The sequence below is a fragment of the Hibiscus syriacus genome, unplaced genomic scaffold (assembly GCF_006381635.1).
Source record: "Hibiscus syriacus cultivar Baekdansim isolate YM2019G1 unplaced genomic scaffold, ASM638163v2 tig00110940_pilon, whole genome shotgun sequence".
In the NCBI taxonomy this organism is placed as follows: Eukaryota; Viridiplantae; Streptophyta; class Magnoliopsida; order Malvales; family Malvaceae; genus Hibiscus; species Hibiscus syriacus.
In genome coordinates this window covers 1,624,642-1,645,369 of record NW_024062923.1, presented here as the reverse complement: position 1 = coordinate 1,645,369, position 20,728 = coordinate 1,624,642, and the positions used below count along the sequence as shown (strand labels likewise).

At 33.2% G+C, this 20,728-nt stretch overlaps 3 protein-coding genes across 4 annotated transcripts; all 3 read left to right on the top strand.

Moving 5' to 3' along the window:
- Positions 1–1,676: 1,676 nt before the first annotated feature.
- Positions 1,677–20,334, top strand: LOC120147756 (granule-bound starch synthase 2, chloroplastic/amyloplastic-like). Its single transcript, XM_039161064.1, has 9 exons — positions 1,677–1,687; positions 15,477–15,779; positions 16,312–16,846; positions 16,917–16,981; positions 17,288–17,365; positions 17,472–17,582; positions 17,994–18,038; positions 18,527–18,700; positions 19,038–20,334. The coding sequence occupies exons 2-9, from the start codon at positions 15,486–15,488 to the stop codon at positions 19,992–19,994; spliced, it is 2,259 nt and encodes a 752-aa protein (XP_039016995.1). The 5' UTR covers positions 1,677–1,687; positions 15,477–15,485; the 3' UTR covers positions 19,995–20,334.
- On the top strand, positions 2,397–3,689 carry LOC120147757 (myb-related protein 306-like). The gene is made up of 3 exons (XM_039161066.1): positions 2,397–2,602; positions 2,715–2,844; positions 2,935–3,689. Exons 1-3 carry the CDS (start codon positions 2,470–2,472, stop codon positions 3,602–3,604), a joined length of 933 nt encoding a protein of 310 aa, XP_039016997.1. The 5' UTR covers positions 2,397–2,469; the 3' UTR covers positions 3,605–3,689.
- Positions 6,858–7,687, top strand: LOC120147758 (mini zinc finger protein 2-like). Of its 2 annotated transcripts, none has more exons than XM_039161067.1 (2): positions 6,858–7,006; positions 7,138–7,687. In XM_039161067.1, the coding sequence occupies exon 2, from the start codon at positions 7,182–7,184 to the stop codon at positions 7,440–7,442; it is 261 nt and encodes an 86-aa protein (XP_039016998.1). In that variant the 5' UTR covers positions 6,858–7,006; positions 7,138–7,181; the 3' UTR covers positions 7,443–7,687. The 2 variants fall into 2 exon arrangements, with proteins under 2 accessions (XP_039016998.1, XP_039016999.1); XM_039161068.1 differs by having other exon boundaries at positions 6,858–7,039.
- Positions 20,335–20,728: the final 394 nt, after the last annotated feature.

Here is a 20,728-nt window from a genome sequence, read left to right as displayed (position 1 = left end):
TAAACGACCCTAACTTTCTATTCCCATTTTCTGGTTCGAAACTATATTAGGAAAATGCCCTTGAAAATGAAAAAGGGATTTCTCATTGGTGTTATTTCTTGTGTGAATCGGATATGGGTAAGAGAATTGATTGAATTACTTTTATTTCTTTTCCAAAACAGAAAAATGTGAGAAATGCTTAGTTCTTTCTTTTAGTGCTTTGTATTGATCTTGAATGGGACTTACTGAAGAAAGATGAATGCTTAAGAGCCCACTCAAATTGTTTCCCCATACCTTCTCAATTTTCAGTTTTAAATAACAATCACAGACATACGAAACAACAAAGAAAACAAACTGAAAAATAAAAGAAATTGAAGAAGAATTCCTCGAAAAAACGTACATTTACTGCTTTATCTGTTTTTGAATTATAAGATTACACTACTATTTTCTTTCGTATCCTGTTTACACTGTGGAATTGCTGATAGTTAATTGGGTTCTTTGCTTCTTCTCCTCTCGTGGTGGTTCCTGTTTTTTTAATCTCCCTCTGTGTCCGTGTTTTTTCTCTCTGTATCTGATGGTTAATGCCTAAGAACCGACCCTCACCTCCACTTTGCTTTGGTTAACTCCCAATAACCGTTTTTTTAGTTTTTTAGGATTTCACGTGGACTGGGCTTGGTCATTGAATTGGGCCTCCAACTACTCTGATTCGGGTATGTTCCGACTTAGCCCCGGATAAATCGAGCATCTACAATTAACATTTCAAATTCATTACTAAATACGTATTAAACAAACAGGGACAGGGACAAATGATGACAATGAGGGGTTATGGCCCTAAAAATTAAATTTTCTCTCTAATTCCTCTTGTTTAAATACATTTGAGGTCCTTATAATTCTTGAAATTAATCAAATTAAACTTTCTTTCTTTATTTTTTTATTTAAATGCTTATTTGATCTATGTCAATCTTGAAATTAAATAATTTAATTCTTATTCTTTATTTATTTGGTTTAAATATATTTATATTTCCATCAATTTTAAAGTCAAGATAATTTGATCATCCTAATATTATATCTTGATTTTGTTTCTGCTAATGAATTTAAAAATAATCATGAATGTTATTTTTTAAGTTTTTTATTATTTAGTTTTTTTTTTAAAATCTAAATTCAAATTCATAAATATTATCTAAAACAATTTATATCCACGTCGATAAGATAATTCTCCCTACAAATAATATAGCAACTAATCATTAAAAAATGGTAGGAAAAAAAAGTCGTGAAAAGAATCCCATATCTGCAGTAAATTATTGTTCATGAGTAATTGTTTTGTGTGGGCGCTTTAATTTTATTTTATTTTGTTTGTTACAGTAATGTAAATAAATGGCAGAGGGAGAGGCAGACTGGTTTTATAGGTTTCCTTTAGGCTTTAGGAGAACAACTCGCATTCAATGCGACGCGGTTTCCACAGGCAGAAGAAGAGCATTGACTTTGCTACAGCTTAGCTGACTTTTACTCTAAAAATAAAATCTGGTCGGGTGTTTCTAATTTGCATTATCTAAATTTAAATTCCAAAGATTATTTTAACTAATATATATTTATTTTTATAATTATAAATATTCTATTTAGGGATTTCAATGAATCAAATTTGATCGAATAAAATTATGTTTATAATCGTTTGTTTATTTTTGAAGTTGTTCATATTCAGTTTGTATTCGTTTAAATTTTTAATATCGTATTTATATTCTTTTACTTATTGTTGGTAAACATGTTTAGTGTTCACAAATATTATCGTTTAACGTTTAAAAATATATTCATTTATATGTTCAACGATGATGAAATTGTACCACTAGTCCTTTAACTCCTTAGGCTTCAATGTTTGAACTCTTTACTTTATGTTCAATTTATTCTCTATCTTCACCGATGTTTAGAATGTAAAAAAAGAAAAAGAGACTCGATAAATGAGCATTTAAACTAGCTTACTTATAACCATAGACGAATCCAACACATATTTATTTATATTCGTTCCTTTAATGAATGAATATAAAATTTTTATTTATATTCATTTATTTAATTTAATAAATAAATATTATACAAGATATGATCGATTTAAAAATAATTCATCAAACGTTATGTTCATTTACACTCTTGATCGAATTCATCGATTAATTAAAAACGAGTTTATTCCGTTCTAATCTGTTTCGGTAAAAGTACGAAGGATGATAATATGGAGGAGGTGTGATAGCTCTTTACCATTCTCTTTCCTTGAGTTAATGCAATTGCTGTCATCTTTTTGACTCTTTGGGGTGGGAGTTGGAACTGGGAAGGGCCACCCCTTTTCCTCATTTGAAGTCACCATCCCATCTGTCTTAAACTTCAGTTCCTATATATGAAACGCCTTCAACATCAAACTCCTTTTGTCTTAAACCTCCCAATATATCATTAACTAAAATCAACTGCAGATTTCAAAAGAAAGAAAAAACAACCAACAAGCTGATAATGGGAAGACAACCTTGTTGCGACAATGTTGGTGTTAAGAAAGGGCCATGGACTCCTGAAGAAGATATCATCCTGGTGTCTTATATTCAACAACAAGGTCCTGGGAATTGGAGGGCTGTTCCCACCAAAACAGGTTTCTTTCCCCCCCTTCCTATATTTCTCCTACACAACTGCTTCTTGTTCTTTTCTGGTGTTTGTTCTTAAAACACAATGCAGTCATGCAAGTGTTAATCTTTTTTTTTCAGGGTTGCTTAGATGTAGCAAGAGCTGCAGGCTTAGATGGACTAATTACTTAAGGCCTGGGATTAAAAGGGGAAACTTTACAGAAAATGAAGAGAAAATGATAATCCACCTTCAAGCTCTTTTAGGCAACAGGTAAGTTTTCTTCTTTTATTATTTAGTCATGAGTAAAGTTGGTTTTGCCAAACAAATGTAATAAACGGGAGGCATTTAATATGGTTGCAGATGGGCTGCAATAGCATCTTACCTTCCTCAAAGAACAGACAATGACATTAAAAACTACTGGAACACTCATTTGAAGAAGAAGCTGAAGAAGCTCCAAGGCAACGAAGGCTGTTCCAGAGATGGGTTTTCATCTTCATCATCAACATACCAGATTTCTAGAGGCCAATGGGAGAGAAAGTTGCAGGCTGATATTCACATGGCTAAAAAAGCTTTATCTGATGCATTATCCCCAGAGAAATCAAGTCGTTCAGCTGAGTTTGTACCTTTTAATGGCACCACATCTTATGTCAAACCAAGTGGATATGCTTCAAGCACAGAAAACATAGCCAAGTTGTTGAAAGGATGGATGAGAAATCCCTTGAAAATGGCTGGTTCTGCAGATTCTAGTGAAGAAGGTACTGATTCAATGATGGAAGACAAGAACAGTAAAGAGATGACTGAGGGTTTTCAATCAGTTTTAGGGTTTGAATCTTTAGATTATTCCATTTGTAATATCTCACAGTCCATGTCACCAGAGGCAAGCCTTTCACAAGATGAAAGTAAGCCAACTCTTAGAGCCCAAACCCAACTTTCATTGCTTGAGGAATGGCTTTTCGATGAAGGTGTAAATCAAGGCAAAGATTACCAACTTTGTGATTTGGGATTAGAAGAAAATTTTAATTTTTTCTAAGGGGAAGGAGGAGTCTTTTGTTTTAAATGGCTTCTTTGGGATAATACTTTGTATTTTGGGATTAGGTTTTGTTAAATGAAGAAATTAGTATTAGTCACCCTTTTAATGGTGGAACAAATTTAATGTATAAATTTCACATTATTGTGGCAGATTATATATCTTTCTTTGATTCAGAATAACCATATTTGTGTCTTGATTATCTGCTTAGAGAAATCAGCAGTTTTTTTTTTCTTTTTAATCTTGCACTTCAGATTTATGAGATGAATTACTGATGTTTCCATTCAATCTTTGCTGGATATGTTATATTGGACAAAAGCAAAAAAGAACTGAAAACTTATGATAATATTATTATCATTTATTATCAATAACCTGTTAATTAGTTTTTTTTAAAGTGTCTTAAGAGAAATAGCTTAAAAACAATAAAAAAATGAAAAATTAAATGAACGAAGACCTTATTATTAATAGCAAGGCCTCCAATTTATTGAAGAATTATAAAAGTTTTACTTACTTCCCTGTGAGGATATGCATCCCATGACCCATTGTTATTGAAGGAAAGTCAACCACCAACATTTTGCATTTGCTTTTAATTAAATTTAATTAAAATAATGGTAGCAGTAATTAGGTAGGCTAGCTACACCCCATAATAATAAGTAAATATTGGCTTCCTATGAATAGAGTGACCTTTGTATTCATATTATTTTGATACACTTGTATATCCCTACGATATTATAATTTTTTTTTTCATTTGATGTCACATTTATCTTATGTAATTATTCTGTGTTTAAATTATAATATATTAGTATTAGTATTAGCATGGCAAGCAGTGATAATGAAAGGTGATTTTACAACCCAAAATGTCACAAGATCCTTACTCCAGAGATGCAGTATAGTTCGAAGGGCGAGATAATAAATAGCAAGGGAATGGTCTTAAATGCAAACATGTGAAGCCTTTTGATTTCGTTGCCTGTGTTTTCCAGGATGGATGGATGATAATCCTCAGCCTCCCTTCAATTGCAGTCATAAATAAATATGCACTGTAAAGCCCACAAGTTGAAAGCTTGTTTCATTATTCATAATGTTTTTCTATTACACAATTCTTTTAGCAATAAATCTTGACTGTATACAATATGGATGAATGGTTTTTTTTTGGGGGTTCAATGGGCAAAACAAATCTTCAAGACAGAATCATGTGGTCTGATGCATCAGGTAAAATGCTGCATTTAAGTCCAGCATGTGGAAATATATCTTGCAATTGCTACCAGCTAGCTTTATAACTTGGCCAATAAAACCAAGTTTTCATATATTTCAAACCAACCTATTATGGTAATAATTAAGCTCAATATTATATATTATCCAATGCCAAAGGATTTTTATTTGTTTGGATCGATATTTTATTATTGAAAAAGAAAACCAAGATAAGATAATTTTACTTAGTGTTCAATTAATTCAAGTGACAAAACCAATATTTATTGCAAATGAAAAAAAAAAATAGAATTTTTCACATCATATTTGATATATTTTTTAAACCAACTGTGGGTTTTTTTAAGCCCAAAATTTTCTATCAAATACTTTGCTAACCAAATCTTTTAGAGATTGAGTAGTTCATTGTTGGCACTTCTGATATGATTTCTATAATGTCCCATCATAAAATATAGAAATTTGGGATACCACTATATTTAATTTAATTCAATGTGCTTAACATATAATATTAATTAAATTTCATCCTCAAATTAATTATCCCCTTTCTCAATTTAAAAAATATATATAAATTGATGTTCCAGGTAAGAACATAATATTAACCTAAAAGTAAGAACATAAAATAAAATTAAGGTAAGGTGATAAATTAGGGGAAATTTAAAAAATCTGAAACGTGAGAAAAAATTACTTTTACTGAAGAAAGAAAAGAATCAAACTACATATAAATTTTATTTTTATTCATTATGATGTTTTATATTTCAATATTTTTATTATTTACCAAAAACAGATTTTAAGTTTTTTCTCTATAAAAGAGAAATACAGACAGTGGCCGACAACTTGGTTTTTAGGCTTTTAATTGGCAATTCACGTCAAACTTGGATAACAATTGGCAGTGGCCGACATTTTTTTATTTTAATATAAATTTCTTTGTTTTGTTTTCTTAAATTATGTTTTTCTAATTTAATTTCTAGGAAAAATATATTTAGATTTTAAGTTAAAATAGTTTGTTAATTAGATATTGGATCCTTTTTATTCGTAAAGATGTCAAAGAATTAAATCGTTATACGTATTATCTAGTAATTGTTCATTTGATAAGGATTAATTATCGGATTATTCCGTTAATAATTTACAATTCGGAAGAGATTAGTGATTTGGGGTTATTATTAAATCATTATAATTGACTTATCAACAAGTGGAAAAGTATTCATCATTTATGATTAACTCCTACTTCGGAGTTGACATCTTAAATTTTCACTTAAATATGTATAATGTAGTTAGAGTGTAAATGAATCAAATTTAAACGAATAAAGTTATATTTGTGATCCATTGTTTATTTTTGAAGATATTTATGTTCGATTCATGTTTATTTAAGTTCTAGTATCGTATTCATATTCGTTTATTTATTTTTTAAAATATTCATGTTTATTCATTTTTTTAGTGTTCGCAAACATGTTCATTTGACGTTAGACAACTAGCACTCTTTTTACCCTTTTATTTGCAAGCCAAAAAAGGTGAAATTACACCATTAATCCTTAAGTTCCTTAAGCTTCATAGTTTGAACTCCAAAATTAACCTTATATTCAATTTAGTACATATCTTCACCAATATTTAAAATGTAAAATATAAAAGAAAACAGAGAAGCGAGTAAATGAGCTTATAAACGAATTTGTTCGTTAACATAAATAAACCGAACAAATATTTGTTTGTTTTCGTTTATTAAATGGACATGAAAATTTTATTCACACTTGTTTATTTAATTTAATAAGCGAACATTTATCAAACAATCTGATCACTTGTATCCCTAAATATAGTGTTCACTGAAAATGAAAAATGACAAAAATTGGTAGGGCATTGCAACATTGTATACTCTCCCGTCAATATCTCATACCGGCATTACCTAACAAATGTCGAATGATTGTCTCGGAAACATTGGGAACTTAAACTCATATCGACTGGAATACAATTATTCTGAGAAAAGATTAGTAAGAAATGACATGGCGTTGGAATTCTACAATTCCATGGCTTATTTTGAATATATTAATAAAAAACAGCAAATATAATATCAAGAATTAAACAGTTTTAAAACTTAGCTTAATGGCAATGGCTTTATTTTCTATACTAAACTCTAATGAGTTGTTTCAATAATCATCTAACAACGATCAAGAAGCTCTAAAGTAAACTGCAAAAACAATATAGCATTCTAAAGTAAGAAGCTCTGCTATAAATATGTCCCTTTGGGTTAGGGCTTCTCCTCTCTTACTAGTATTCTTCATTTTCTCTTACTCTTCATCTCCCTCCTTTTTCTGTTCCCTTTTTTACTATTCATTGGGTTTCAGTTTTACGAGTGTTACAAGGAACGATTCGGGGATCGATCGCCGACATGAGGAAGAGGCAAGTGGTTGTGAGAAGGGAGGAACCACCAAGAAGCAGAACCAATTCATCGACGACAATTAAAAGTGTGAGATATGGGGAGTGCCAAAAGAATCATGCCGCCGGAGTCGGAGGATATGCGGTCGATGGGTGCCGGGAATTCATGGCGACCGGAGAAGAGACGGCTGCAGCCCTTACTTGTGCTGCATGTGGCTGCTATAGGAATTTCCATAGAAGGGAAGTTGAAGCCGAAGTGGCTTGTGAGTTGTGACTGTTCTTCACCTTCTTCCACTGGAGCACTCATGTTTGTATAAATGGAAGGTTTTACCATGTAATCACTCAATATATTTGCTTTATTAGGTTTTCTTTAACGTTTGCTTATATATATATATGTGTGTGTGCTTCTTGAAGGAATGAATTTTTTTTCTCAGCTTGTTTTTCTATGTTATGAAGAGGTAAAAGGCATTTGTATCATGTTGTTGATGAAGGAATTAACGGGAGTTTTCCCCTTTTTTATGAATGGTGATCCATGGTTGACCTAGCTTGTTAATGTGTTTAAGTTCATAATACTTGATAGGGATAAACTTTGGCTAAAATCTGGAGAAAATGATGATTTTGATCGACTATATTAATAGTTTATTGTAAAAAAAAATCACTTCAAGAGGATATAGCGTGTTAAAGAATGCTGAAATTGAACTAAAATAGATTGTACTTGTGAAAGTGAAAGTTTCATGGTTTTACACCTAACATTAACTTGTGAGGGGATGTTTCCCTTGTATGATAATTAGATTACTTTGTAATTAATTTGAAAAGGCCCCACACATCCAATCACTAAAAAGAATATTTCCTAATGTTGGTCTAATATTCTGCTGGTTGTTAATGATGGGAAAGTGTGATAGTGATGTACTTGAAAGGCAATTAACCACTTGGGTTTGAACAAAAAGGTTGGCCTTTTGAGTTAAACATGTTTATTAAATTTGTAATATTCGTGTTTATCTTGTCTAAACCAAAACAAATATTTGTAATGAAAATGAAGATTTCAGTACTGTTGTTGAATAGTTTCCACTAATCTCAACACCAAAAGAAAAAGATGGTTAAAGAATATCTTACAAGTACATAGAAACAGAAGCAAATAAAAATACATCTCCAAACTCTTTTCACTCATAAAGGAAAATACGGCCAGATTTTGTGGTCACCAAAAAGGTTAGATATTTAGCATGTGAGCTGAGTTAGAATATTTTTGCGTCCTCAAGTTAGGTATTTGAGTATGGAGGGAACAATCCTTCGGGTATACGTAGAATTCAGTCGGGTAGATGTCCATTTTGAAGAATTTCATTATTATTGTACATATACACTTAAAAGGCAAATTAGGTTAATCAATTAGTCATCTTTTTTCTTTAGGGGTGGAAAGTTTTTCCTTGAAGAGCGAGCTTGTATTTTTCTTCCTTTTTTGGCTACCGATTGCCACTTATTTCCACAATTATTACAAGCCAGAACAAGATCTTTTATGTTTTCGTGATTGAACTTTGTTAAAACCTAAAATGATGTTTTTCATAATCGGTTAAATCTTACACGGTCAAGTTTGTTTTCTTCTCTCGTTAAAATTTATTTTAGATAAGATGTTTCATAAGGTATCTTAGTTGTAACCAATGGCAATATATATATATATCTTAGTTGATGCTCTATTTGTTGTTCCGATATATGTAAAATGTTTAATAAGATATCTTAGTCAATGCTCTATTTGTTGTTCTAACATGTTATTCCCCCATTCTAACCATGTGGTATGCTTTTCTACCTTGCTAAATATTTGGGTTGGTTTAAGTCGAATTAATTTAAATTTAAGTTTTTTAAGGTAAATGTTTCTTTATATTTGAGCTTATTTTACGTTTAAATATAATTATATCATTTTGGTCCGTGATTTAATTATTCCTACATAATTAAATCTATTTAATTGTATTTTGATTAACATCAAAATCATATAATATTGGTAATCCATTATACACAATTGTATCTCTAAAGATCAAATAAGAAAAGTTACATCTCAAAATCAAATTATATTTCAAAATCATTAACTTCGTCAGCTATAATAAATTCACGACTATATAAATTTGCATCTCCAAAAATTGAATAAAGAAGGGACAACGAATAAAATATGATTAAATCCAAATCCTCTTCATCATACTTAACCTCAAAGATCTCTAGATCTGAAACAATTTTTTTTTAAAGATGATTAAGTGTTCTACCAAATACCTTCTATCTAATAATTAAAATATAATCTTATATAAATTCAAATTACAAAACTCTTACAACACCAAACAGTTAGGCCTTCCAATTCAAGTACTAAAGAAAAACACAACAAAACAAATTGGGACATTCGGTCTCCTATCTTGGGTCAGACAAATTCGGTCCCAATTCCAAGCTATAGATTCTTAATGTGTAATTTGATGAGGACGTGTTTCGATAAGGGATTACAATTGATAATTCATCTTTTATACAATTCGGTAAGGGATGTGTTCCAATAATATTATACCTTTCTAAAATACATATATGACATTGAAATTTTTTAAAAATATATATCAAATTAAATATTTCGTCAAAATATAAATACTAAATAAAATTATCAAAGCTCACATTTTAAATGACTTCAAATTGACCTAAACCAAAAGGAAAGGAGACGTGTGAGCTTTCTAAAATTATCAAAGCTCACATTTTAAATGACTTTTGATTTCATGTGCAATGTGATTAGGGATGGCCATGGAACCCGAACCCGACGGGTTCCGACCTGACCCGACCCGATCGGGTCGGATTTTTTTTAAAAAAATTCGGATTCGGGTCGGGTCGGATTTTATATTAAAATTTTCGAAGTCGGGTCGGAGTCGGATTTAAGGTTAAAATAACCCGACCCGACCCGACCCGCATAGTTACTGCATATATATATATATATATATATATATATATTTACTTTTTTTGCTTTCCCTGTTCCTAGTTTCCTACCCTAGTCGACAAAGCATCTGCAGCATATCTTCAAAGTTCAAACACTTAAACCAGTTAAACGCTGAGGTCAGATCTCTAACTAATTTCTTTTGTAAATTCTCCACCGAGGGTTTGAGCCACCGACGCAAGCGCAACAACTCGCTTTTTGATTTCTATACTTCAGGTATTTGATATCTCTGCATCTCTCTCTCTCTGTTAAATTCTCTAAGCAACAAAACAGATAACCATTCATGTATCTCTGATAAATTCTCTCTGTTAAATTTTGTTTTTGAGATATCATTTCTTGATTTTTGTTACGGACAACAAATCTTGTTTGCAACATTTGTTTTTAGATCCAGCTTTAACAATTACCTTATGTTTTTTATATTGTTTGTTCAGTGTAAATATTCCATTTTGACAGTTGTAGTTCACTATAAATGGTTCATTTTGATAGTTATTCTGGTTTATTGTTAGATCCAGCTTATTTCATCTTTTTTTAAATCATATTCCATCGTACTTAAACATTTCTGTTTGATGTTTGCCTTTGAATTTTGGAATATTCGAGTTTGACGACAAAATTATGGTGATATCTATAATTTTTCTGTTTGATAAAACCTTATTGTTTTAATGGTTTCACTTTTCAGTGAGACAATAATAATATTGTTTCTCCCTGGGTGGAAACTGTAAAATTATTATTGATATCAAGGAAATGCCATTCTTTATACTTTAGCTGTTGAATTTTTTTTCCATGAAGAAGCATGCTAAGAGGATGGCCAAAGCCTCATGTTACTAGTCGACTGATGTAACTCCAAATTCACATAGATCGTATTGGGTGCTTGATTTTATGACTTTTTGAGGATCGGCTTTGGCTCTCATAATGCGAGCAAAAAATGATTTTATGTTAGTTTTGGGATCTGAGTATCACAGTGATATATATATATATATATATATATATATATAGTCACACATATGTTGTTCTAGTTTTACTCGGTTATCATTGTTTATTTTCACTTTTGAAACCTAAAATGAAGATTCATTTTTTCGGTTGTTGACTTGTTATATTGCTAGTATCTGTAACCTATAATAAGCGAATGTGTGTTTCAGATTCAACTTGTACTTTTAATTAGCCTACAAGGGAAACTTAGGTTGACAAAATGGTATTCTCCTTGTATTTTTGCTCTTTCTAAATGTTGTGTTCATTTGATGTAGCTAATTTTACTTTATAAACTTAACTTTTGCAGTTATGGATATATTAATTGATTTAAGTTTAGGATATATTAATTGATGTTTTTATCATTATTTGTACAGGAAATGTCTAACTTGGGAGAGAATTCCATTTCATCCACATCTCATACTATTAACTCTCCACAACTATCAACCGAGGGAAGTCCATCACCAAGTTCTGAAGGAAATTCAGTTCCTACATTAAGTCAACCAAATGTTGTGGTTGAAAATAATGTGTCAAGCGAATGCACTTCATCAAAACTAAAGTCTATGGTATGGGATCACTTTAAAAAAGAGAAGATCAACATGAGTGGAAGGCAATATGCAACCACTGCAAAAACAAATTCAATGGTGAATCTAAGAATGGGACAAGTCACTTGCGTGATCATATCAAAAGGTGCAAGAAGCGAGTTCAAGTAGACATTCGACAACAAGTCTTAATAGCTAATCAAAAGAAGTCGGATGGAAATTAACAATAGGGGCTTTCTCATTTAATCAAGATGTGGCAAGGAAAGAGCTTTCGAAGATGATAATCATGCATGAATATCCTTTATCGATAGTGGATCATTCACAGTTTAGAAAGTATTGTTCTAGTCTACAACCTATGTTTGAAATGCCTACTCGCAATACTATCAAACGTGATATTTTGGATCTGTACGAAAAGGAGAAGAGAAATATGTTGTCAAAGTTGGAGGCTAATGAAGGCAGAATTGCTATAACAACTGACATGTGGACTTCAGACCACCAAAATAAAGGATATATGGCTGTTACTGCACATTACATTGATAACTCTTGGAGTTTACAAAAGCACGTTATAAGGTAATTGTTTAAATATATTTATACATTTAGTTATGTTTCGATATGTTTAAAATTAATTCATTTTATTTGTTGTTTTATTAGGTTCGAATATGTACCAGCTCCACATACCACTGATGTCATTGCTTCTAGTTTGATGAAATGTTTCCTAGATTGGAATATTGATAGGAAACTCACATCTATTACAGTTGATAATTGTAGTGTGAATGATGGTGTCATTAAGTTGTTGGTTGATAGGATGGGAGCTAATACGCTATTGCTTAACGGAGCTTTTTTCCACATGCGTTGTTGTGCACATATATTGCATTTGATTGTTAAAGATGGATTAAGTGTGATTGGAGATGGTATAGAAAGAATCCGTCATAGTGTTCTTTTTTGGAGCGCTACCCCAAAAAGGTGGGAACGATTTGAAGAGGCGGCACGACAATTGCGTATTTCAACTACAAAAAAACTATGTTCTGATGTTAGAACAAGATGGAATTCTACCTTCTTGATGCTCCAAACAGCTTTATCTTATAAGGATGTTTTTACTCGTTGTGTGCAGTTACATCGTGACCCTTTGTACAAGTACTTGCCAACAGATGATGATTGGGTTTTTGCATCGGTGATCTGTGATAAGTTGAAGTTATTCTACGAGATCACCGAAGGTTTTTCAGGTACAAAATTTACTACATCAAATCTTTATTTTCCGAGTATTTGTAGGATTAGGGTGGCATTGAATAAGTGGATTACACATAGTGATATCATTATTTCGAGAATGGCAAAGTGCATGTTGGAGAAATTTGAGAAATATTGGAACGATATGAATGGTATCATGGGTGTTGCCACAGTTTTAGACCCAAGGTACAAAACAACATTATTGGAGTATTACTTTGAAAATATTTATGGGGTTACTGCTGAACATGAAGTTGAAAGAATTGTGCAATTATGTCGGGATTTGGTCACAGAGTATGAAGAAAGAATAATGTCCTCAAAGAATGAACCTCAACCCTTCAACGGTGCATCTTTGGATAGTGTTTCAGTTGATTTGGGTAACCCAGGTGATTTTGATGCTTACGTTTCAAGGAAGAGACAAAAGAAAACACAAGTCATATCTGAGTTAGACCGTTACTTAGAAGTGGATGTTATTTCTAGGACGTCGGACTTTGATATATTGACTTGGTGGAAGACAATTGGGCCACAATTTCCTATATTGCAAGCTATTGCAAGAGATATTTATGCCATTTCGGTTTCTACTATTGCTTCGGAGTCTACTTTTAGTAATGGAGGGAGATTGGTGAATGCACAACGTAATAGACTTCATCATTCAACTGTAGAAGCTTTGGCTTGTTGTCAAAATTGGTTATGGGCCGAAGAAGGTACAAACATATTTATCAAGTAATTTTTGCATTGTTTTACTTATATGTTTTGTCATTATTTCTTATTAGATTTTATTTTCATTTACGATGTTTTAGAATCAAACTCAAATGAGGGCAACTTTTATGAAGATGATGAGATCGAACAAGATGAGATAACTGTAAGTAATAATTTCATATTTGTTACTTTACTCCTATCATAATCTTTTTTTAAAATATTAATTTATAATTTTATTTTATAGGATTTGACTACTTGAGTGGTTAGCTAAGATTGAAGAATGTGAACTTGTCAAGCCGATGGTAATGGATGTTTTTTTCCATCGAACATCCGTATTTATGTCTCGTTTTATTATAATTATGTTTGAACTTTTAACTTATTTAAGTATTGTATGGATTTATAATTTTAATTGTGAACATGTATTTTAATTATGGATTTATAAAATTGTTTCCATGTTGAGTTTTTAAGTGTTAGTTTTGATAGGGATAGAGAGCACCATATGAGATGTATCTTATAAGGATGATAATCTGAATGTATTTTAATTATGAATTTAGTTTTGAAAGCGGTAATTGTGAACTATATGTACTAATATATTTAATATTCCTCGTTTCTATTAGAGAGCACCATTCTGTGATCTGTGATTGTAATTTGTAACAAGCCTTGAAAAATGAAAACTAACCCAAACCGTGTTTGCTAAGCACATTGCGTTCATCAAACTGCTTGATTGCTTGTTATGAGCAAGTGAAAGACTTGGAGCTTTGGAAGAGCTCCAATGGCTGCTGGGATAAATAAACATTAAAATCGGGTCGGATATGATCGAGTCGGGTCGGGTCTGTTTTTAATAAATAAAAATAAATTCGGGTCGGGTCGGGTCGGGTCGGGTTTTAAAATTGTCTATCGGGTCGGGTCGGGTGAAATTATAGTTTTGTCGGGTCGGGTCGGGTCACGGGTGGAAGACCCTTTCTTTTCGGGTCGGGTCGGGTGGCCCAAAAACCCGACCCGACCCGACCCATTGCCATCCCTAAATGTGATGCATGAATTTTGATCGGAAACAATTATGCAAATTAAATTTTTATTTTTTAATACAATTATACACACAAAACTTTTTTAATACACTTGTATACATGTTGAAAAACAAAACCGTCTACTTATTTTTGTATTAGGTTAAACTTTGTTTTTTCTTTGATAAAAACAGATAGCATTTTACGTTTAAGGTCTCACGAAATGGAAACCGCGCTCGCAATTATTAAACAGTACTTGGGTGTTGCTTGGTTTTCAACACGTAGCAATCTGTCGTTGATTGTACGCTGTTGGAATCATGGATACTACAAACGCATTTACCGAGAATTCACATTGCATTCGTGCTCGAGTTCCAATAAACGATGACTCAGTAACCGAGCATGGACATGGAGTGCTTGACTGGAATAGCCTTTACCTTCACCAGCAGCTTCCTCACAGGGTACCTCCCTGTGATCGAACTAAGGCTAGTTATTGGAATGATATCATCTTAAAATTCTTCTAATATTGATAGAAAAAGCCTTAAGCTTGGTTCTGGAATGAATCCTTTTGTTCCCTTTACGCAGATTAAGTGAACTGATTCTTGTTCGGCAAAGTTTCAGCCAATTTGAGCCTCAAAAGAGAGAGCTTTCCAATTGTTTCCCATGTTTTTCTGATGTACAATACTTTTACCTTTCCGCTCTTTAATTTGCCATTCACCCTTGTTCTTCTGCTTTCTGTTGTCAAATCCCAAATGCTTCGGTTCGTTTCTACTCTCATTCTTTCAATAAAAAGACTCATTTTTTCTTCCTAAAACGATAATTTTTTCTTTGATTTTTTTTTCCCATTTTGGTCATTCCCATTTCCCAATTCATCTTTTAATTACTAAAGGAAATACCTATTTTTCACTTTTTATTGGTTTGTTTTGTTACATAGTTTCTAGCACTAGGCAATGGCGTCCGTTGGCGGCTCTTCGACTTCCATCATTGAAAGAAAAAGTAGAAACGTTCTCACTTCCCCAACTTTTAAACCAAGAAAGATCGAAAATTTGGCTGTTTTTAATGGTTCAACAAGTGGGGGTTCTTTGTTCTTCAATAAAGGGCAGCTTTGGAGGTTTAAGTCTGTGCCAGTAGCGGGTTCCCGGGATGTTGTTGGTGGCACCGGTGATGACCCAGATGATTCACTCCAGGATACAATTGAGAAGAGAAAGAAGGTTCTTGCCTTGCAAAGAGACTTCTTTCAACAGGTTTTTTTTTTAACTTTTTTTTTTTTGTGCATAATCCTGTGTTTTGGAATGTGACGATTGTGTTTTCATTGAAAATATTTGTTATGTAATATAAATTGTGTTTTTTTAACTGTAAATATTGCCATTTGATTGAAAATGGGTTTTTTAATGTATAATTGTTTTGTCTTGTTGTTTATTTATATTGAATAAGGGTTATGGTTTGGTAAAATAAATATTAAAATGAAATTGTGTAAAGGAATTGCGAACCTTTCTGGAATAGGAACTTTTAATCTTACACCTATCTTGAAATGGAACTCCAATGAATCAATAAGCAAAAAATAAATGCTCTGTACTAGCCAGTAATCTTTGTAGCTATCATGGATTGTATAAGAACATTGTTGCTCTAATAGTAAGATTCCTCATTGCTGATAAGTTCCCTTGTGGACTAGTTTGTAGCCATATGAAATAGTAAATAGACAAATATTATCTTGCTGTTGTCGTTCATGAGAACTGAAACCGAAATGGTGTTATCTATCTTCTTTATCCTTGGCAGATTGCAGAAAGAAGGAAAATGGTTTCATCCATAAAAAGTAGTATTACAGACCTAGATGAAGATGAAAATTTTCTTAAGCAGAAGGATAAGTCTCTTCCCAGTATGGATTTCGCTTCAAGCAGCCCTGTTAGAATGGATGAAGAAAAAATTGAGAGCATTTTTTCTTCAAGCAGTCATGTTACTTCAACTATGGAGGACATATCGGAGATCCAACCCTCAGATAAAGTTGGAGATGAACCTGAAGTGCATTTGCCTTCAGAAAAGGCCTCCTCCAATTTAGATTCTACCCAACAGTTGGAAACCACTGATTCTAAAGCATTTAAGTCTATCACGCTTCCTTCTTTTCCCTCGAGTTCCTCCTACCCTGCCCAAGTTACAGCTGTAGAGAATGAAAATTCGACCAAAACAGACTCGGGAGTGGTTGGTGAGGTACATGATCCTGCCGTTGAAGTTGAAAACCCCCCACCACTGGTGGGTGCAAACGTCATGAATATTATATTAGTAGCTGCAGAATGTGCTCCATGGTCTAAAACAGGTAGTATACCAGTTAAGATATTCTGAGATGATAGTATATCGTTTCTTTTCTTTTCTTTTCTTGATTATAGGTGGCCTTGGAGATGTTGCCGGTTCTTTACCAAAGGCTTTGGCTAGACGTGGACACAGGGTTATGGTACACAAATTTTCTACTTTCTATGTTACATTGAATACTTGGCATTGCAATATATATGTAAACTCTATTCATGTGAAGCTTCATTAAATGATGCAAATCAATTTAAATCTTAGGCTTAGTTTAGCTAAACCTTTATGTATGTATAATTCCCTTTCCTTGTTGCTGACATTCTTTTACTCTGCCAGTTTATGAACAATTCGATTTTACCACCCAATATTTGCTTTATCTTTAGACCCAAACATGACCCTACAGATCCCTGTGGCACTTTATATGGTTAATTAGTCAATTCCTTTATTTGTTACTTAGGTTGTGGCACCTCGATATGCTGATTATGCTGAACCGCAATACATAGGAGTTCGAAAGAAGTATAAGGTGGATGGTCAGGTATGACAGAGCTGTTACATATTGCTGTAAATACCATGGCATTTGTTTGTTAAACAAAACAGGCTGAATTACACTGCATGATCTTTTGATGATGTGTTATTTGTAGGATATGGAAGTATCATATTACCACGCCTATATTGATGGTGTGGATTTTGTTTTCATGGATACTGCTATGTTTCGCCATATGCAGAATGACATATATGGAGGAAAACGACAGGTATGATATGTTCTCTTGCGGTTTTGTTATGATTAGTTCGTAATTTAAATAAGTTGTAATTAGAAGTCTTAATTGAGTTTGATATCGGAATGCATATGCTATGTTCACAACATGCCAAATCTACTTCAAACCTGAGAGAAAAGGAAAAGATAAAAAATTGGCCATCAAATCAATTTTAATGTTAATCTAAGGATGATTATAAGTCGCTAAGTTTCCTAAGAATTCATGAAACTTCTTTAACATCTTCCATTAGTGTGATTGGACTGTTGAAGTGCTATAAACATGTAATAATTGCTATGCGTTAGTTTCAAACAGTATATTTTGTAACCTTACCAAGTAGGAGATGCAATAGGCTTTTCTATGAGTCTCATGGTGTCTTGAATGTTACACGACTTTAATCTTGTGGTGCAGGATATTCTGAAGCGCATGGTGTTGTTTTGCAAGGCAGCTGTCGAGGTGCATTTTCTAAATTGCCTTAAAAATATGTAAAAATTCATTTGTTCTACCACCTCGCTAATTTCTTTGATTGTGTGAGATTTCAAATGGCCTCTTAATTATTCTCTAAGATAAATCGTGCCGAATGTAAAGTGGAGTTCACTAAGATACATCAGCATGTTTCCATCACAGCTTCTAGAAACAATTGCTAAAATATATGTCTACTTTACACTAATTTTTTCTTAATGGTCATCTCTAAAGTCCATATATTAATTTATTATATGTAAAGAGTTGTAAGGCAATAGTCATGGATATACATATTATAAATGTGTACGAGTGAAAAGTAAATGATGCTCTTTCCTGTGCTGAAAGCTCTTAATATTATTCTTGGAAAAGTTAAGGTTTTCCCGAGACCTTTTTCTTATTTTCTGGCTTAGCCTCATTTTTGGTCAAAAATAATTGATCGATTAGACTATGGTTTCATATGGTGAAGAAGCTGGTTTATTCAGGTTCCTTGGTATGTACCATGTGGAGGTGTCTGCTATGGAGATGGAAATCTGGTTTTCATTGCTAATGATTGGCATACTGCCTTATTGCCAGTCTACTTGAAGGCTTATTATCGATACAATGGTTTGATGTCCTTCACTAGATCCATTCTCGTTATCCATAATATTGCTCACCAGGTTTGTCCTCTGCAATGATAATTCACTTGAATTGTTTTGTTTTATAAAGGAAGGAATCAGATTATTTATATTTTTGCTTTGTACTTGATCGAAATTAAGAGCTTATATCCTAGTGTATTTACATATTTATCTCTATTATTTGCCGGGATTTTGTTCGCTGATATAATTTTATAAAAAATCATGGATAGAACTTAAACAAAAGAGAATGCAATAGAACATTCCATAAAAAGAGAGATCGGAGGAGATTCCGAAAGCATTTACCATTATGAGGAGTGCTTTTAGAGGTTAATTATCTGAATCTCTTTGTAGTATATTCTAACTGATATATCATATTCAGGGTAGGGGGCCTTTGGAGGATTTCCGTTTTGTCGGTCTACCAGATCACTACTTGGACCTTTTCAGGTTATATGACCCTGTTGGTGGTGAGCACTTCAATATCTTTGCAGCAGGGCTAAAGACTGCTGACAGATTGGTTACTGTTAGCCATGGATATGCTTGGGAGATTAAAACTGTGGAAGGTGGTTGGGGTTTACATGGGACTATAAATGAAAGTGACTGGAAATTGCAAGGAATAGTGAATGGAATCGATTCGGAGGACTGGAATCCACAACATGATGTTCACCTCAAATCAGATGGTTATACTAACTACTCCATTGAAACACTGCAGACCGGCAAGGCTCAGTGCAAGGCAGCCTTGCAAAAGGAACTTGGGTTACCTGTTCGTGACGAAGCGCCGCTGATCGGTTTTATTGGGAGACTGGATCAGCAAAAGGGTGTTGATATAATTGCTGAGGTAATTCCCTGGATGATAGACCAGGATGTGCAATTAATCATGTTAGGCACTGGCAGACAGGACCTGGAAGAGCTGCTTAGGCAGTTTGAAGCCCAATATCATGACAAAGTCCGGGGATGGGTAGGGTTTTCTGTACAGACAGCTCATCGTATAACGGCTGGGTCGGATATCTTGCTCATGCCATCGAGATTTGAGCCCTGTGGACTGAACCAACTCTATGCTATGTGCTATGGAACAGTTCCTGTTGTTCATGCCGTCGGTGGGTTGAGGGACACGGTGCAGCCTTTTAATCCATTTGAAGAGTCGGGGCTCGGTTGGACATTTGATAGCGCGGATGCAAGTAAGTTAATATATGCATTAGGGAACTGCTTATTGACATATCGTGACTACAAAGAGAGTTGGGACGGACTCCGAAGACGGGGTATGATGCAAGACCTCAGCTGGGATAATGCTGCTCAGAAATATGAGGAAGTCCTTGTTGCTGCCAAATACCAATGGTGAGCTATTTGTTCTCACTGAACCATCTATGATTTTGACTTTCTATCCATTGCCGAGTCAGTTGATAATATGGTGGAAATCCCGACCGAATTGATAGCTGAGTCGGTTGAGTTGGCAGAAATTCTGGTTTGAAGTAATTGCAGCGTATGAGCTTGTTCCTGAAGATGCTGCTGGTGCTCATAAATAACATTGGGATATTCCCATTTTTAGTTTTTTTTTCGTTCAGTTTTCTGTTCAAGGTTAGTGGAAAGCTTACCACTTCCATTGTAAATATGAGGTGAGCTTGTTGGTTATCCAAATAAATTTCTAGTACGGGTGTTTTATGTTGCGGAATACGGCTATCGAATAGAGTAAAATCGTAATTGATAATTTGAGAAAATAAAAATGAGAGAAAATAATTTCAATGACCGAAAATATCTTATAATATACGATTTTAATCAACTTTTTTTGGATTTGCAAAAATGACCAACAAATTTGCAACGTGATCTCAAATTTGCAGCGAACTCTAATTTCGCAAAACAAGTTTTAAAATCGCAACGCGAATATATAAATCGCAACGATAATATGTAAATCGCAACGTGGTTTTCCAAATTCGCAACGCGAATATATATAAATCGTAACGCTGATTACCGATGTAGGTAAACAGTACTATCGCAACGCGATTTTCAAATTCGCAACGAGATTTTCAAATTCGCAACGCTAATTACCGATATAAGTAAACAGTACTATCGCAACGC

Excerpts from the sequence above, each read along its gene's own strand:
- LOC120147757 (XM_039161066.1), top strand. The coding sequence starts at position 2,470 with ATGGGAAGACAACCTTGTTGCGACAATGTTGGTGTTAAGAAAGGGCCA. Across the intron at positions 2,603-2,714 it reads GGCTGTTCCCACCAAAACAG|GGTTGCTTAGATGTAGCAAG; the intron begins GTTTCTTTCCCC and ends TTTTTTTTTCAG. Across the intron at positions 2,845-2,934 it reads CAAGCTCTTTTAGGCAACAG|ATGGGCTGCAATAGCATCTT; the intron begins GTAAGTTTTCTT and ends ATATGGTTGCAG.
- LOC120147758 (XM_039161067.1), top strand. The coding sequence starts at position 7,182 with ATGAGGAAGAGGCAAGTGGTTGTGAGAAGGGAGGAACCACCAAGAAGC.
- LOC120147756 (XM_039161064.1), top strand. The coding sequence starts at position 15,486 with ATGGCGTCCGTTGGCGGCTCTTCGACTTCCATCATTGAAAGAAAAAGT. Across the intron at positions 16,982-17,287 it reads GACGTGGACACAGGGTTATG|GTTGTGGCACCTCGATATGC; the intron begins GTACACAAATTT and ends TTTGTTACTTAG. Across the intron at positions 18,701-19,037 it reads TCCATAATATTGCTCACCAG|GGTAGGGGGCCTTTGGAGGA; the intron begins GTTTGTCCTCTG and ends TATCATATTCAG.